We start from the raw sequence: 19,425 nt of genomic DNA, 5'->3' as shown, positions 1-19,425 counted from the left end.
TTGGAGGAAAGAGCAGAAGCCATTGATCACACTATAATTTCCATTGCATTTTCTAATCTGACTTCCTTAGGCATGATGTAGTCATGGTCCTAAGTTAGCACTGGCTGCTTTCCAAACATTTCTAAGACTGTTCAGGAGACACCGAGCACTTGCAGATTTATCCTTTGGTATTCTGAGTGCTGACAAAGAACTGAAGTCCATTATCTGATAATCTGTAACGGGTTAGTGCACCTACCTCTCATAATGTGTATAAAGCCTTTAGCACAAACGTGCCATTTTGGGGGTTGCTAACCACACTCATTTTGCTTGTGAATGAGTCTCTCCCAGCATCTGGACTACTAGTGGGATTCTTGAATGTGGAGCTGCTGAAAGGTCTCAGACCTAAAATGTCAAGGCGTCTGTTATCCAAAACTTTAAACACACTTTTCTCATGGAAATCATGAAATGAACCAGGACTAATTTCCTGGGTTGCCTAAGAAAATCCCCTAGCTCATTGCAGAGTGCAGGACTGAACTACTTGCCTAAGGTCTAGGGTGAGTGGGATGAGATGAATTTTCTTCTTTTTGAACTCAACGTTAACCCTGGGCAAAAATTTAAATATTGTTTTTATTAGAGTGTACATGTGTTCTAAAAGATTCAGAAGTAAGCTTAACATAATAAACATATATAAATAGAACTAATTGGCTCTGAACTTCCTGTTCAACATGGCAGAATGGCAGACATGATGGGCTATTTTAAGTTTCCATAGCCTGATGAAGAAAACATTAAAATTTGCTGGCAGAGAAGCAATCTCTAGGACAAATGGGTAGATAAGGGTATATAATGGGTATATAATATACCCATATAAGGCAGCAGTGTGAGCAGTGTAACTATCTGGGCCGTAAGGACATTCTTTACACAGTTGCTTCTGTACTGGCCACCAAGATCAAGTTGTAGGCTTGGGAAGACCTCTGATAGGAGTTAAGGTAACAAGTCCGAGAAGAATATTTTCTAGTGAAGGCTGAGAACACAGCTGAGAGAACCCAGTGGTCCCTTATGAGAAATTTTCCAAAAATCATCAGTGATCTCCATCATGCTCCTGGTGATGGTCAGAAAACAGTCAGTTCAAGGCTGAGCTGATAGCCTGCTTTTCATTAAAGATCCTACAAAGTTTACTGGCTGATGTAGGTGTTCTAAAATGGGTGTACCTCTGGCATTTTCCACCTTGGTGTACTTCCTGTCCTGTCCCCAACCTTCAAGTGTGTGACTCCAACACACCACTGTGGCCTCCCCCTGCCCATGCCTCAGCTTCTTTTATTTCTTTATGCACCACATCATCTTCCTTCCGTGGCTATGCCAACTTCTCACTCCTGGAAGGCAGCCAATTTCTGCCAGGTTCTGGGACAGGGGCAGCCCATTGTACTAATTCACACCAGATTTCAAAGGGCTGAAAGGTTCAAACCTTCCAGATGACAGAATAATACGTAAATATTATTAATAATATACAGTTTAGCAGAGGTTATTTACAAATATTTATAGAGATATAAGTCAGAGGTGATTTTCTTTCTTTTGTTTCTTTGTATTTCACACACACAAACATTTTTTAAAAAGTTTATTTATTTTTTAAGAGACAGAGTGTGAGCAGAGGAAGGGCAGAGAGGGAGACACAGAATCCAAAGAAGGCTCCAGGCTCTGAGCTGTCAGCACTAGCCCCATGCAGGGTTCAAACTCATGAACCATGAGGTCATGACCTGAGCTGAAGTCAGATGCATAACTGACTGAGCCACCCAGAGGCTCCTCACAAAATTTTTTTGAAAAAAGTTTTATTTATTTTTGAGAGAGTGCATGTGCACACCAGTGAGCAGGCAGAGAGAGTGGGAGAGAGAATCCCAAGCAGGCTGTGCTAAGAGCTCAAATGTAGGGCTCAAACCCATGAACCGTGAGAACATGACCTGAGTCAATATCAACAGCTGGACACTTGACTGACTGAGCTACCCAGGCCCCAAATACAAATTTTCTATAATAAATAGGTATTACCTTTAGAATTAGTAAAAGAGCTAACCAAAAATCCAAAGGGCTCCATTAATCCAAATACGTAGAATTTTTGGCAGGATAAGCCGACATGAAAAATCCACTATTTACGGGCAACCTATTAATGTACAGTTTTATGAATCTTCCAAGTCCTTCCACTTCTGACTGACAGTTATTTAAAAACTACATCTTAAAAAAAAAAACACAAAGGCTCCCACGAAACAGACACCGAGCCCTCTGGTGGTGGCGGCAGAGATGGGTGTGTGGGAGTTATTTTTAAGTAAGTCATTTATAAGTATGGGGGGTGGGGGATATTTATACAAAATGTAACTCTGTGCTGCTGTAAAATTAGTTGGTTTTTAAGAAAAAAGGTGTCAAACAACTATTTTATTTTTGTTGATTCATATACTTCCCTAAATTAAGCTAGATGATTTCTATTGAGAAACCTTTTTGAAGTCTCTGGAATAAAATAGGTAAGAGCCTACTTAATTTAAATGATTCTTTCTAAGAGGGAAAAACCATAAGGTGGTTCAGATGCCAGGCCTCATTTTTGCTTATGTAATACTCAGTACATGCCCCTGTCTGGGGAAGTGGGGAGGCAGAGAGCTGAGGGAAAGGGTAGGGCTTTCCCAGTGCTCATGGGTCTGGAGGCTAGTGTTGTGAAATGTGGTGCCTGTGGCCCTGAGTGGAGTGTGCTGTCTGAGCAGATGATTAGAGAGTCTTCTATGAAGACTTCCCACCCTTATTTTAGATTATTACCTTTAAGTCATATAAATATGTAAAATGTTGATAAATAGAGAACAGAAAGATCAATGGATAAACTGCTATCCTAAACCAGGCCTGATAGCACTGAAGTCCTTTTAGTGTCTGAGATTGCACTCTAATTCCCTGGCACCTTATACCTATAATACAGTTTTCTGGAGGTCTACAGGTCCCCTTCCTTTTTCGGTGTCAAAGCTGGCCAAAATGGGTGGACTGGGTCTCTGCCATTGCAACACCATGCTCCACACCCCCAGGACATGATTTTTTGAAGTGAATTTATGCGAGTATGGTAGGATGCGGCTGCTTCGGCAGAGACCACAACTGAGACACTGCTCTGGCTTTATCCCTACTGGTTTATAAGAAAACAAATTCTTCAGGGCACCTGGGTGGTTCAGTCAGTTAAGCATCCAACTCTTGATTTTGGCTCAGGTCATCATGGTTTGTAAGACTGAGCCCCACATCGGGTTCTGTGCTGACAGCAGCATGGAGCCTGCTTGGAATTCTGTCTCCCTCTCCTGCTTGCTTTCTCTCAAAAGTAAAAAAAAAAAAACAACAAAAAAAAAAACAACTTAAAAAAAAAAAGGAAACCCCCTAAATTCTTTAACATTTCAGGATTGGGGCCTTCTGGCTTAGAGATAACATAACATTCCAATAACATTGATAATATTTAAAGACTAATTTTTGATAAAGCAAATGTGAGCTAAGCTCATGGATTTCATTAATATTAAAATATCAGTGTTTTGGCTAACTGATATATAGAATAAACATTTATTCCTAATCAAATAAAGCTTCTAAAAGGTGATAATATACATATGCCTTACAATGATATGCCTTCCACAGAGTGCATCTATACCCTTCAGCCATGTGGAACCACAGAGTAACACACTGACGGCACTTCTGAGGCGACAGGAGTTTTGGGTATCACTTAGAATAGGCAGTGGTTCTACCTGAGCCACAGAGCAACGCCTTTGCTGTCACAACTCACTGTAGACAGGGAATGGCTCTATTCAGAGAGGCCACCTTTCTGGTTATTAAAAAAACCAGTCTGTTTAATTCCATATTTGAGTGATGTACCAATGAATTCTGACTCTTAATACTCTTATCCCTGTGTTTGGAAAAACACAAAACAAGATCAGTGAGTAAAGAGATTAGATTAAGGAGATTAGAAGAGTAAGGTTGCATATGGCTTTCTCCAGTTATAGCTGACAAGGTAAAAAGACAATTCAGAGAACACTGCTTAAACTGTCTTGCTGGTAATGATTTTCCTTTTAACTAATATGGAAAGAACATGAGTTATCCCTGTAACTGTCCCTTAACTAGATGGTAGAGAACTGGCTACTGTAGCTTTCCGTTTACTGGAGAACTTGAAATCCTTACAGTGCTAGCGGCATTCAAATGAAGTCTTTTCAGAATCAAATCTGCTAGTGATCAACTTATTGTATAAAAAAATCAGAATACAATAGAAGTCAGCAGAAAAGGGGTGAGGGTAAAAATGAACATGTATTATTTGTATAAAAAGTACTATGTCTCTGAGTTCAGGCAGAAGGCTAAAGCAGAATGGGTCAAAGTTACCTGTGGAATGGTTTTGTTATGGAAATTCTGTTAATGGCCAATTTATTTAATAAAAAAATCAGAATATAATAGAAGTCAGTATTAGAGGAATGAACTTCAGAATTAACAAGCACTATCTGTTTTAAAAATTATGTCTGACAGCTCAGACATGAAGGGTAATCATGCAGATTTGGCAAAAGTCACCTATGGAATTTTTTGTTCTGATAATTCTTAGAAGCTTGGTTTTTAAATTTGTAGTATGAATTATAGCATGATTGTCTATTCTCTCAAGATCTCCATGAAAACCATGGCTTTTCCACAATTTGTATTTTTTAGCCCTATTTACCTAGAAATATCTGATCAATCACCTAAGCCTGAAAAAGGCCTAGAAGAATAATTCCTAGTCACTATGGTATTACTCCTGTCCTGGAGCGCCAGAATATTAGCACTAATTAGTGTCTCAGGTTGATTTCTCTCAGAAGAGATCCAAGTGTGTCAACCACTATGCCACGTTACATTGCTGCTAGCTGTTCTCAACACACTGTGGGATTGAATCACTCAATTAACAATGTGCATAGAAGAGTGAATTTTAGGTACGAATTCTCCACTAATAATTAATGACTGCCATATGCTGTATTATTTCATAAATTCAGGGAAAAGGTTACATTTCACTAGGGTAACACCTAATTTCTTAGTAGGGTTCATGTTCAGTGTGGAGGCCAACGAAGGGCTTGAACTCATGATCCTGAAAATCAAGACCTGAGCTGAGATCAAGAGTAGAATGCTTGACCGATTGAGCCACCTAGGCATCCCAACACCTAATTTCTTATTAGCTCTCAGTTCTATGGAACAGACGGCCCAGGCCTGAGTTAAACTCTTACCTAGGGAGAGAGTCTTGTCTATTGGTGTTTCTGGAAAGCTCACATACTGTTCTCAGAATCAGAGTTAAAAAAGAGTTTCCCCAAATCTAAGGCCAATTCTAATGATAACCATGTCTTCATTAACTTACACTTAATTCTTTCGTCAATAGGTCGATGCCCACTTATCACACAAGATAAATACGAGCTTCCATGCAGATGGTCATTTTATACGATGAACTATGAAGGGCATTAACAATACTAAAACTAAAGTTAGCTTATTAGGTAGATCTAAGGTTTAATGAAAGTATGAAGTAGCCTAATTAATAACCTAATAGTTCAACTCCTTCATTTATTTGCAGAAACATTCTACAGTGAGCCTTCCCGGTGGGGCCCACCAGAATTCTGTTCCATGGTGACTGGAATTGAGTTATTTCCTAGTTAATTCATCTTAGAGTTGTCTGATAGGTGACAACTGTCCTGAGCATTTTTAAGGTCAGAATAAATTCTTCCAAGTTTTATGGCACAAAATTCTAGAACCCAATTGTAGTTCTGGGTTAGTAAACAGATTCAGAGCTCCTTTTGAGAAAAGTTATGTTCATACCTGTGGCTAAACTATCAAGGTCACCTTTGTACAGGTGAAATGTTTTGTACAGAAGTGAAATGGCTCTCTTCCTGGGAACAAATTACCAACCTCAATTTTCATCCTAAATTTTCATTAACAAGTCATTAACTCTGTCTTTTACATCTCTGAATCAGAAGCATGTGGTCCCCAATTAACACAAAGCATTAGGAAAAAACCCCCAAGAGAAACATGATGCAGCACGTGGCTTTTGTTGCAAAAACAAAACCAAAAAACAAAAACAAAAACATCCCATAAAAACTGACCAGCCACAGAGGTTACCTGGATTTCACCAGTAACTTCTTATATATATCTTCGTTCTCTGCATTCATTCATTTTTCTTACCTGGGTTTCACATCTGTTGGGATTTCTTTCTTAACACTTAAGAGTTTTTTGCTTTTTTGCTTCACTTGAGACATTTCATTTTCATGTTTTTCAGGCATGGCTTGTTTTCCCTTTTGCTTTTCTGTATCCTGTAAGAAATGAACAGTTAACTGCTGAGAAGGATTAATGAAACTGAGTAATACAGTGTATATGAAGGCAGACACAAAACCAAAGACAGAGCAGATATGACACGTATGTATAAAAATAATAAATTCCTTTCTACCTTTATTGTAGTTCTCTCAATTTTTTTTAGACTTTGACTTATTATGTTTTGTTGAGTCTGAATTATAAAGAATATTATTTTATTTCTATTCCTACTCTGCCCTGGATGGGTACAGTGGTAGCAGCAAATTGGTAGCTTCATGTTTTTAAGTATTGGGGAACAAAACCTTGCTTTTTTTTGTTTATAAGAAAATTTAGCTTGAAATGCAATATAAAGTTACACACTCTGGTAATGCTCCAAAATCCTGAGCACAAGTAAAACTCAGGGCAAGAACACAGCGCAGGCAGTAGTCAGTGTTCGCTGTGTCCACAAGTGACCCTGTGGCTGTGAAAGTGTTATGGTGGGTTTAATGCTAACCATTCACCACCAACGAGAAGGAGCTTAGTTATTCATTCACTTACTCAACAAACATCTACCAGTCAGCCACTTGGTGCTAGTCAGTGGGGTTACCAAGGGGGCCCAGGCCCTTTCCCCAAGGGCTAAGTCTAGTAGGACGGGGACACATATGACAGCTGGAGATGAACTTGTACCTTTGTTTGGAAACGTACACTGGCTATGCCCGGAGCACAGAAGGGCTGTCTTGCCTGGCTTGAGTGTGGAGCCTGTGCTGAGGACACACCCAGGCTGCACCTTGAAGCCGTACTATTTTACTGGTCCGCCCAATGCGGTTTCTGGCCCCTGACCACTGCATAAGCACAGAAACCACACTTATGCATTTTTATAGTAACTTGACAGCAGTAGCATCCGAGCATGAGACCAGTGGACTTGTCTCCCCAACAGGGCAAGGGTCCATTCAGGTATCACCGAGGTTGCTGGGGAGCTGCATTTGGCATGGGTGTGTCTTACTTGTGTGCAGCAGGAGCACCTAGACGACAGACGGAAAATAAAAACACCCTGGTTCTTCATCACACACAGTCTGAGCGGCACTGTGTGTAAGGATGCACTGAGGCTAATCGGGACAGACGGGAAGGACAGACTCAGCAAAGAGCACAGCTGCGGGTGTGGGAGGAATTACAGGCACAAGGTATATGAGAGGCTACCCAGCTTCACAGTTCATGGTTATTAAAGCAACGTGGGTTTTAACAGGTCACACCAGGTCCATCTATTTAACTGTCAAGAATAAATAATCAGAGAATGGGCTAAAACAGTCTCCTGTCCACATACCTTCTAAGACAAGTTGACTTATTTCTTGTCCAGTTGACTCATAAAGGACTTGGTAGAGCATGAGCTCTCTGAGGACAAGAACATGGTCTTTTCGTCCTCTGCTGTTTCCCAGACACAAGGTCTGCTACTTAGGTGCTCAAGTACATAATTGTTTTTTTGATTTTAATTTGCATTAAAAAAGATTTTGCATATAGTTGACACAAATGTTACATAAATTTCAAGTGTACAACATGGTGATTCAGCATGTCTAGGTGCTATGCTATGCTCACAGGTGCAGCTACCACCTGTCAGAAATACCACAAGGTTACTATGTTCCCTAAGCTGTGCCTTTCATCCCGGGGACTTACTCATGCCATAACTGAAAACCTGTGACTCCCATTCCCCTTCACCCATTTTGCCCATCTTCCCACCCCCTCCCCTCTGGCAAAAACCAGTTTGTTCTCTTTATTTGTGGGTCTGACTCTGCTTCTTATTTATCCATTTGTTTTGGTTTTTAGACTCCACATATGTGTGAACACATGTGGTATGTCTTTCTCAGTCTGACTTCCTCACCTAGCTAACACTCCTCATCTATGCTGTCACAAATGGCAAGAGCTCATCCCTTTTTAATGGCTGTGGGATAGTCTACCCGACCCCTACTTTCTGAATGAAAGGGTAGAAGAAGGATGGAAAAGACCTCCATGGGAGGGCGACTTGTCAGCTGTTATCTAGTTAGGAAGAAAACACACACAACTGGCAAAGAGACCAGTCACAAAGAAGTAAAAGCACACAAACTATATGCAAGGGCACTGAGGAGGAAGAGGAATCAAAGCTGATCAGAAGGGGGTAGGACAGCAGGCATGAAGGCCACATGGAGGATTCTGTGCTGTGTCTGCAAGAAGCAAACGGCAGGGAAGGAGAGGGAGAAGCAGGAGGAAACGAACAACAGAGAGAATTATGCCAGCGGGCGTGCACAGAATGGCGGCTGATGGGGTCAGCTGGAGAGAAGTGTTAGGAGAAAAGCAAAAAAAGAAGTGAGGAAAAGTTGTGAAGAAAGCCTGTGCTGAAAATGCTTTCCAAATGCTTATTCGTATCACTGAAACTCTTGGGCCTGCATTCAAAGATGAGTAGATGGCATTCTGTGTCTCTGAAGGAATCTGTTAGAAAGGATACGACACAGTACAGAACTCCAGTGCTATGGACTGTACTGGGGCATACTGAGCACCACACCACATGTGAAGGAGGCAAAGGGAAAGGGGACTGACAAGAAAAATAAGTCATATAAATTTCATTTAAAAAATTTATATATGCAGATGACACTATTAGATTTCTTTAAGACATGATTCGTTAGGTCACTAGATTAAAACTGAAAAATTGGGGCCTAGAGTATTAAAGGCTATATTAGGATCATATTAAATCTGAAAGATAGTTATCTAAAAATAAAAATGCCTAAATAGAATTATGCCCTCACTTTTCTACAAAGCACCTCTAGCTCACAGTCTCAGACCCATTCACAACAGTAACCTTACCTTCCATTTACCTAACACCACTAAGTACCAGGCGTTTGCAGTATTATTAGACACTGGGGACCACCCCGATTGCTGAGGACTCTGAGAAGTAGGGAAGCTTTCTCCATGTGTTGATGTGTGCTGAGCTGGCCAGTTGTGGGTGACCACCACAGCCTCGGGTCTTCCCTGGGACCACCTTCCCCTCCAGGACAGTCCCTGCCCTCCCTGCGGGAGGAGTGAGCTGCTACTGAAGCCCGCTGTACCAGCGGTGATAAGCCAGGAGAAGTCCAATATAATTAAAATGGTCTAGTTCTTTCTCATTCTCTGTTGATAACTTAAAATCTGAAACAAATTACATGAGCCAGAGTAGGTACTATTCTAGACAGTCCCTATCTCTCAAGCAGTGTTTCCCGTTTCTAATTATTTTACTTTATCAACATGCTTGCAGATATTCTTGCCTGGGGGAAATGAAGACCTCTCCTGGGGGCTGTGACTGCTTCCTGCAAGACAGTGGCGTAGGCCTGCCTGTGCACGCTGAGAAAAAATCCTCAGAACATGTGCATATGTGAAAGAGAAAAGGCTCATTCTCTATTAAAAAGCCTGATCTACGAGACAGTGTCATGTGCTGCAGGAGACACTTTCTTCCCTTGTTTGCTTGGGGCGGGGGGCCCGTCGTACCTCCTTGAGGAGAGGCTCTGTGTCTGGGTTGGAGGTCTCTGTGGTGGTGGAGGAGCTGTCGTCATCAGCCAAGGAGTCTTTCAGTTCATCTTCCTGTGGCTTTCCCTTTCCCTTCTTCTCCTTTTCTTCTTGCTTCTTAGGTGGTTTCACCTTGCGCTGAAGAGGTTTTCCTTTCCCTGGGGGTAAAAGTCAAAATAAAATAACTTCGTGATTTTTAAATAGCTCAGAAAACACAGCCATTATAACTTTTCTCCAAGAGGCTGGACTCTTTTTCTCATTAATTAAGGTTTCTTTCTCTAATTCATTTTTTCTCTAATTAAAGCTTTCCAAATCGTGTTTGGCTTTTTGATTAGAATACTGGTGAAAGTCAGTTTTACTGAGGCATAATTTATGTACAGTAAGATAAGCTCATTTTAAGTACAGAGTTCAATGACTTTTGGCAAACTCTGTAGTTTTGACAAATTTGTGTCTTAGAATATACTTTTTTATACTCTACAGGGTGATGTAGCTTTGAAAAATCACAGAGGTGAAACCCAGAGATCCTTTCAAACTTGTTTGGAGATGGAAGCCTGAAGGTGATGCCCATGCGCATCACCCAAGGGATGTAAGAGGCCCGGAGACAGAGCCATGATGGCTGAGTCCAAATCCCGGCTCTCCTCAACCAGCTGTGTGATCTTGGCCTCCCATCTGTAAGCTGGGAGAGACAATACCTCACAGGGTTGTAATGGGGAATTCATAAAGCCCTCAGAGCAGTGCCTAGCACATAAACACCATGGAATGTTCTATATGGACAGAGTCAACAACAGAGCTATAGAAAGACTAGAATTTTTAGGGGCGCCTGTGTGGTTCAGTAGGTTGAGCATCCGACTTCCACTCAGGTCATGATCTCATGGGTCGTGGGTTCTAGCCTCGTGTTGGGCTCCACTCAAAGCCTGGAGTCTGTTTCGGATTCTGTATCTCCCTCTCTCTGTGCCCCTTTCCTTTCTCTCTCTCTCTCTCTCTCAAAAATAAACAAACATTAAAAAAATGTAGAAAGCCTAGTATTTTTAAAAGATGTGGACGCTCCCAAGACAAATGAGAAGCCACAGTTATTTGAGTGCCCACTATTTCCCAGGCAGCATTCCATGTTCTGAGTACAGCACCAGCACCAACAACATTATCTCTGCCTTCAGAGAGCTTACATTCTAGCTGCATAGACAGCTGCAGAGAAATCCCCGGATTCCAGCATCTGTGGAGTCACCTGGGCGGACAGGCAGGGTAAAGCTGCTACAGAAGCCACATAAGCCACAGTTTAACCCATTCTATATACGCCATTTAAAAATATATTACTCTGATAATGGTAGCTTAATACAAGTTATCTAAATCCCAAGGTTTCATGGCCACTGTCAACTGTTGTCAGAAACTCAAACTTTGACATCTAGGGGATGGCAAACCATGGCTCCTGGATGAAATCTGGCCTGTGGCCTGTTTTGTATAGCTTGTGAGGTGAGAGTGATTTTTACTTTTTTAAGTGATTGGAAAAAAGAAATAAGAATATATGACAGAACACAGTTTGTGGCACACCAAGCCTTGCATATTTATCACCTGGCCCTTTATAGTAAAGTTCTGCTGAGCCTGATCTATAAAAAGAATAGGTAAAGCTCTGACTGATTTTTAGGAATATCATTTTGCCATTTACTTTCACACTGATTCCAGGAGGTATGACATTTGAAATCATAACCGGGACAATAAGTCTCAAAAATTGAGAAGCCTTTGTTTTAGCAGATTGGCCAATGGGTTTATTTATAGCTTCTGATCCATCCTGACTGGCTGGAGTTCCTCTCTGCTGTGGCAGGAGGGAAGGAGCCGGTCTTGCTCTGGCCCTGGGAGCCCCTGGATTTCTCAGATTCTGAGTTCAACAGTTCATGCCGAGAGCACTTCAAACTTCCCCACATGACCGAGATCAATCCCCATGCAATGAGTTTCTCACGTGCAATTACACAATTCTGTCATGCTTAGGTTCACTGTGTGAGACGCACAACCTGTATAAATAATCTGTATTTACAATAACCTGAAACCAGCTTAACAAACAGGAAATGTTAGAAGCAATATATTTTTTTAAACTAGACTCATACTGAAGACATGGATACACAAAGGAGAAAAAGAAACACTTAACAAACTAAGAATTAAGCTGAAAACCTGGGTAAAAAAAAAAGCTTATTTCATGAAAGACTAGTTTACACTTTTTAAATCCCCATCTTTTATTAATTTCTTAATATGCTGCACTTGGACTTGTGTCCCCAGCACCTTAATGAATGGCATTTTGAAAAGGTTATCAATAGCTCCTTAGCTGTCAATACCACTGACCTCTAGAACTCATTCTACAAGACCTCTCTGTTTGACTGGACACTGGACTATCCCCCTCCCCGCCCCAGCCATACCTCACATTATTATCCTTTTCTGGTACTAGGATTCTTTTGGCAACTTTTTCGCTGGCTTCATCTTTGCTCATGTTCCCTAGAGATCTGCTCTTGGAACTTCTTTCCCCTTTAAATTCCCCCCAGGAGCTCAGTTTAATTAGTTTGACATAAGCAATTCAAATCTAAAATGTCCAAACTGACTTAAATATCCTAAAAACATCTTTTGGGTTCTCAGGCTGTAACAATTATACTTACTCCGCTGTACTTTAGACTAACCTAGGGAGCTTTTAACAAATGTCGCTTTGTTGGGGCTCCACCCTGAGTTTCTGGTTAAGCAGTTGCGTGTGGGACCTGGCATGGGTAAATTTTTAAAAAGCTCCTCTAAGTGATTCTAGTGTGTAACTAGGATGAGAATCATTAGTCATGGTATCAACACAATCACCAGAGCATCAGTCCAATGGCTTAGCCAGCGACTACCTTACTCTCCTGTGTGACTTCTTCTGCTTCTGTTCCCAAATTCAAATGTTGGTGGGAGGGGAGAGAGCATGCTGTCATCAAAGGACTAGAAATAATTCTGACTAGATCAGCCTGATGATGGGCCTATGCGCCCTGCAAGGCTGCACACACAGGAGTGGCATCTGTCTTCCCCTTGCCACTTGGTGGGGTAAAGGAAGAAGCTAACTTCTCAGGCAACCTTGTTCTCAAGGGTCTCTTCTCTTCCTCAGGGACTGGTTCCCAGTGGAAAGACTGGGCTTTGGAAAAAAGAGTCTCAAACATTTTGCTAGGAGGGGACTGGCAAGCAGGTATCAGAAGTCACAGGGAAACTGCCCTCTCAAAGATAAATTATTACCTCAATACACAGTGGAGGACACAGGATATCACCCGCCTTAAGGAAACCATGCCTTAACTGGTGCATAATCTATATAAAAACTAACCTATCCAAGTAAAGACAATACAGACTGAAGGGAAAAGCAGCTTAGGAAAACTCAGTGTTTGTTACCAGCAGTGGCCAAGTCATAGACCCAACACGACTGACACGTTCCTTAGGCTTCACATCACCATCTGGGTGAAATGTCCCTGAGGCCACCCACTCTCTCTGTCTGCCTACTCCTGCTATCACCAGGCAGACTCTTGATTGAGGATGCAACCTTGACCTACTTGGTCAATATCTGCCCCCTTGGTGTTATTCCTCATACACTTTAAGCACCTGAATGGCAGTGATCAGCCTTACTGATCTCTCTATCCTCCGCACCTTGCATGGTGCCCAGAACATAGCAAGTGCTAGGCCAGTGTCTGCCAAGCTGTACAAGTTGGTTTTGTGCCTTTCTAAATCCTGAAATACACTTACAGTGTGACCTGCTCTGAGACTTGCTGCCCCAAGTCTGGAAGCTCATCCCATGTCACTCTATGAGTAATGTATCCAGGTTTGAATCCAAAGTCAGTCTTCGTGGCAAACTGTATGACTCCATTTATACAACATTCTTTTTTTTCTATTTTCCAATTTCTAATGTTTTTAAAAATTTATTTATTTATTTTTACAAATAGTTTATTGTCAAGTTGATTTCCATATAACACCCAGTGCTCATCCCCACAAGTGCCCTCCTCCATGCCCATCTCCCCTCTCCCCGCCAAAACCATCAGTCCTCAGTTTGTTCTCAGCATTCAGGAGTCTCTCATGGTTTACCTCCCTCCCTCTCCCCAACTATTTCTCCCCTTCTTCTCCCTCATGATCCTCCGTTAAGTGCCTCTTAATCCTCCTATATGTGCAAACATATGGTATCTGTCCTTCTCTGCCTGACTCATTTCACTCAGCATAACACCCTCAAGGTCCATCCATGTTGCTACACATGGCCAGATTTCATTCTTTCTCATTGCCATGTAGTATTCCATCATATAGATAAACCATATCTTCTTGATCCATTCATCCGTTGATGGACACTTACGCTCTTTCTATGTTTTGGCTATAAAATTTATTTTTGAGAGAAATAGAGAGACATAGCAGAAGCAGGGGAGGGGCAGAGAGAGAGGGAGGCAGAGAATCCGAAACAGGCTCCAGGCTATGAGCTGTCAGTGTGGAGCCTAACGTGGGTTCAAACTCATGAACCGTGAGATCATTACCTGAGCCAAAGTCGGACACTTAACGGATTGGGCCACCCAGGAGCCCCTATATAACATTCTTGAAATGATATATTATAGAAACGGAGGTTAATGGCTGCCAGGCGTTAAGGAAGAGACAGGAGTGGGAGGGAAGTGGCTGTGGCTAGAAACGGGTACACAAGGGATCACATGGTGACATAAATGTTCTGTATCTTGACTGTACTGGTGTTAATACAGGCATATCTTGGAGTTACTGTAGATTCGGTTCCAGAACACCACAACAAAGTGAGTCAAATCAATTTTTCTGTTTCCTAGTACATATGAAAGTTATCTTTAGGGGCATCTGGGTGGCTCAGTTGGTTAAGTGTCTGACTCTTGATTTTGGCTCAGGTCTTGATCTCACGGTTCCTGAGATGGAGCCCCACACCCGCACTGGGCTTTGCACTGACAGCGTAGAGCCTGCCTGGTATTCGGTCTCTCTCCCTCTCTCTCTGCCCCTTGCCTGCTTGTGCCGTCTCTCAAACTAAATAATAAAAAGAAAGTTATCTTTATACTATACTGTAGTCTATTAAGTGTGCGACATTATATCTAAAAAAAGTACATACCTTAATTAAAAAATAGTTTATTACTAAAAAGTGCTAACTATCATCCAGGCTTTCAGTGAGTTGTAATCACTGATTATGGATCACTACAACAAATTTAATGAAAAGTTTTGATACATTGTGAAGCTTGCCAAAATGTGACAGAGACATGAAGTGAGCAAGCGCTGTGGGAAGGATGCTGCCAGTAGACTTGTCCAAGGCAGGATGGCCACAGCCGTAAAAGACGCAGTTAGGTGCAAGGTGCTGTAGAGCGAGGCACAGAAGAGGAGCATGTCTGTGTCTGGGCTGTGATACTGTACTGCTGACTAAGTTATATCCTGTTGCTGGTTGCTGGGCCTGCTCATAAAAATGGTCATTTTTTTCCTTTAAAGCCTGATGGAATCTATTTTTTCTAATGACTGAGTGGATACAAAGCTTTTTACTGCCAAAAACCATTTGTCCCTCTCTGCAGGGTCCCTCAGGGCTAGGCTGTGTGTACGGGAACATAAGGCGGGCTGCTAAGTATCTGTGACAGAGTACCATCTGCATCTTACAGATCTAACATCCTTACCAAACAGGGAAGCTCTGAGCCTCATCAAATAATCCAACTATGAGCTGACTACATACATGTCGTAGTCACGAGGGCTGTGAGCGTGGGTGAGGCTGAGCGTATGCCTAAAAGGCGTGGTGTGGAGGAGGAGCTAGGATTTAATGTTATAAGGCCTAGATAATGTGAAGAACATTCCCATATTCTCTCCAATCAAGACAAAGTGCCCATTCCGTTATTCAGTGTCCTCAGAGTCAAGCAGGAATTCAATGCCAGCAAAGTATTTTTTCAGGTGAGTTCTCAGGCTTCCTTTTCCTGCCCCAGAACTATATAACAATGTCTGGCTCTAGCTGTCAAGAAATATACTGCTCAATTTAACACTTAATGGTAACAACTAAGTTCATTCTAGGTTTCTGATGAGAAAGCAACATAATTAAAAACAAACAGATAAAACATCAAAAACTCTTGTCTTTTATTTACTGTTTTACACATGCTTTAATAATTTAAACCACCTTCAATTAGTTTAAGTAGGCAAAGTATGAATTATAAATTTAAAGAACATGTCCTCTACTCATTTACTTTTTGTCTTCACTAAGTAGTGAATAAATGAATTTGTAATCAACTAGTTTGGGCAAGGTACTTTGGCTGTCTCGCTTCCACTTAAATTATTTAACTTCTCCCCAAAAGAACTACTTTGGGAAAGTTTCAATTACCAGCCAATGGTTTCTTTAAATATGTGTGGTCCCTGGCAGCAGAGGACCCAAGACAGGCCACGGAATGTCAGCTGTAATACGTAACGAGAATCTCTAGAGAATCACCAATTCTGGCTTGAATTTGTCTGCTTCCTCATGTTTTGGGTGCTGAAATGGTCTAAATGAGGCCAAGACACAGACCCACATGTGATTTCCTTGGGTCAGTACTGGTCATACAAATTTATTTCCCCCATTTGTTCAGAAATAATACCTTTATGTGAGTATGATAAACTAAAACATACCAAAAAAATGCATATGAAAAAAATTCAGGAGTTCTTTAAGCTAAAGCAAATAGTTTTCAAAATTTTACAGTAATCAGGGGCACCTGGGTGGCTCAGTCAGTTGAGTATCTGACTTCCATTCAGGTCATGATCTCGTGGTTCATGAGTTCGAGCCCATGTCGGGCTTTGTGCTAACAGCTCGGAGCCTAGAGCCTGCTTTCAATTCTGTCTCCCTCTTTCTGCCCCTCCTCCACTCGTACTCTGCCTCTCTCTCTCCCTCAAGAATAAACATTAAAAATTAAAAAAAATTTATAGTAATTATATTATTTTGTCTGATTAAGCTCTGTGCTTAGATTGTGAAGATACTTGTTTATTTTTATTTATTTATTTTTAATGTTTTATTTCTTTCTTTTTTTTTATTTTATTTATTTCTGAGAGAGAGAAAGAGAGAAAGAGAGAGTGAGAGAGAGAGAGAGACAGTGTGAGCAGGGGAGGGTCAGAGAGAGAGGGAGACACAGAATCTGAAACAGGCTCCTGGCTCTGAGCTGGCTGTCAGCACAGAGGCTGACTTGGGGTTCGAACCCACGAACCGTGAGATCATGACCTGAGCTGAAGTTGGATGCTTAACCGAGCCACCCAGGTGCCCCGTGAAGATACTTGTTTAGCTCAAGAGAAATTAGAAAAGAATTCCTATTAAGTGAAATAATTTTACTTCTAACCCAAGGAAGGGATTAATACTGAGTCTGTGAGAACACCCATATTCTTTTTGTCCTAGCTTTTCATGTACCTTTATAAGGTTGTATATACCACTTGTGGGATTAAGCAAAATCAATACAGTACCCAGGACTAGGGAAAAAAAAAAAAAAGGATGTACCACCAAAACTTTATAGTATCCAGAACTGAACTACATAGGGTTGTCATAAAATTACTATACTCAATTAATTTTGGATTTGTTTATTCTAGAAATCAAATATCACAGATATTCCAAAAGCATACTCAACTACAATTTAATGTCCAGAGAGAACAGGTTCTGTCCTGTCTAGACATTTCTCTTCACTCCCTTTAAGGGTAGCTCCTCGTCTGCCCAAAAACCCCTAGAGGGACCAGTGTCCACCTCCCAAGGACACTCACTGGTTACCTTCACTAGTGGGTTCACCCAGGTTATCCCGATCAGCTGTGGACCTTGCTGAATGCGGAGTCTGATTCAGCAGTCTGGGTTGGGGCCCACGAGTCTACATTTCTAAAAGCCCCCAGGTGATGTCACTATTGCTGGTCCCTGGACCAGTACTACTACCAATACTGCTCCCCTGTGCCAATAGTAGCCCTTCTCTCAGCTCACTTGGATCCACTACTGCACCCGTATTGGGCAGATCAGGTTAGATTTACGCCAAGGACTGGTTACCTTTGCCTGTGGGACAATATCCAGTAGTGGAGAAGGAAGAAGAGTGTATCAGCCAAGCCTCAGGTTTCACCAATACTTGCCAGATGCCCTGCTTTTGGAGGGAGGTGTTTTTAGGGAAGGTTTGATGTTAGCTCTAAATCTGGTCTGTCTGTCCCCTTGCAGGCAGCCTGGAAGGCAGATGGGATCTATGCAGCCAGATCCCTCTACATCTATGACAACTGCATACATAATGCACCCCTACACACTGTCTGGCCTCCCCATCGTGCCCTGCATATCTCCCAGTCCTCACTGAGGACCCTGGCACCAGCCTCACTGACTTCCTCTGACCCTCTGGGCCCCAGGCCTTGTAGGAGTCAGGTCAAATATCTCTCATCAGTACCTCTGAAATCCAAAACCCTTGAAGAGGTTTTCTCCCTAACTCATTTAGAAACAAAACTAGATACTTAAACTTCTTGGTGGTACAACTTAAGCTGAACTAATGCTACTTTTTTTTTTTTTTAAACTGACGTTACTTTTTAGAGTTGTGTGAATCTCAGGGTATATACACTGTATGCCTTTCCCAGAACTGGAATTCCTAAACACATGAGGCTTTGTGTAAAGGGCCACAGACCTGTAAGCTCCGTGGCCTCACTGCTGCCAATGGGTTTTACCTGCACTGTGCTTCCACATCCCATTCCCAAAGCTGCACCTAAGAACCTGCTCGTGCCCGGAGCTGCGTTTCCTCTGAAGCCCTACAGTGTCAGGCCTCACTTTCAGAGCCGTCTCCTGTCATCCCCTTGCTTCCACCATCCCTGCAGTTGGACGTGTTGGATCTCCCATCCCTTGACTACCCACGTTCTCCCTCCCTGTCTGCGGGGCTCCTTCTGGCAGGAGGTGCTCCTCTATCCTCCAAGTTCCACACAGTCTGGCACATGCCTCTCCTGCCAACAACCCCCGGTCTTTTCGCCACCTGTGCCCTGTAGAACTCCGACAATGCTGTAACCCAACACCCCAGCTTTGGCGCCTCAGCCCTGGGCTGCAGGGTAGACTGAGAAGAAGGGCAACAGTGAGGGGGTGCCACTGCGAGCCTCAGCTGGGTCCCAGTGTTACCCGAGGGGCTGCTCCGCATGTCCAGCTCTCACGTACCACAGACTCCCGGTCCACGGAAATGTCCAAACGGTCTCTATTTTCTGTTTCTATGCTACCACTTCTCCCCTCAGTCCCAGCAGCTGTTACTTCAGTTCAAAGAGAAGCTCCCCCAGGGCGCCTGGGTGGCTCAGTCGGTTAAGCATCCGATTTTGGCTAGGGTCATGATCTCACGGTTTGTGGGTTCGAGCCCCACGTCAGGCTCTGTGCTGACAGCTCAGAGCCTGGAGCCTGCCTTCGGATTCTGTGTCTCCCTCTCTTTCTGACCCTCCCCTGTTCATGCTATCTCTCTCTCTCTCTCTCAAAAATAAATAAAACATTAAAAAAAAAAAACCCAAAAGAGAAGCTCCCCTGACTCCCTGTTCTGCCTCTTCATCTCTAACCCATTCATCTGCATCCACGTACCTGTGGAATGAAGCATGCCCCTGCTTTTATGATCTACTGGACTGGGACCCCCTCCTCCCCCACTTCCTTGGGCACCTGCTTCTCTCCTTTTTGGAGGCGGCAGTGCAGTGTGGTTATAAGCTGACAACTCAGAATCAGGCCTGGGCATGGCTCCCATA

The 19,425-nt window shown here is 42.5% G+C and overlaps 1 protein-coding gene across 1 annotated transcript in view; it reads right to left on the bottom strand.

The window, feature by feature from the left end:
• Nucleotides 1–19,425, bottom strand: part of TMEM131 (transmembrane protein 131) — a 234,482-nt gene that overhangs the window by 9,936 nt on the left and 205,121 nt on the right. The window contains exons 35-36 of the mRNA XM_077749192.1: nucleotides 9,739–9,914; nucleotides 6,148–6,275 (exon numbers count right to left, since the gene is read on the bottom strand). Coding sequence (XP_077605318.1) covers nucleotides 6,148–6,275; nucleotides 9,739–9,914 — 304 coding nt within the window. The remainder of the gene's footprint in view (nucleotides 1–6,147; nucleotides 6,276–9,738; nucleotides 9,915–19,425) is intronic.

The sequence above is a fragment of the Crocuta crocuta genome, unplaced genomic scaffold (genome assembly GCF_008692635.1).
Source record: "Crocuta crocuta isolate KB4526 unplaced genomic scaffold, BGI_CrCroc_1.0 scaffold118, whole genome shotgun sequence".
NCBI classification, from domain to species: Eukaryota; Metazoa; Chordata; class Mammalia; order Carnivora; family Hyaenidae; genus Crocuta; species Crocuta crocuta.
This window is presented reverse-complemented; position numbering and strand designations above follow the sequence as displayed.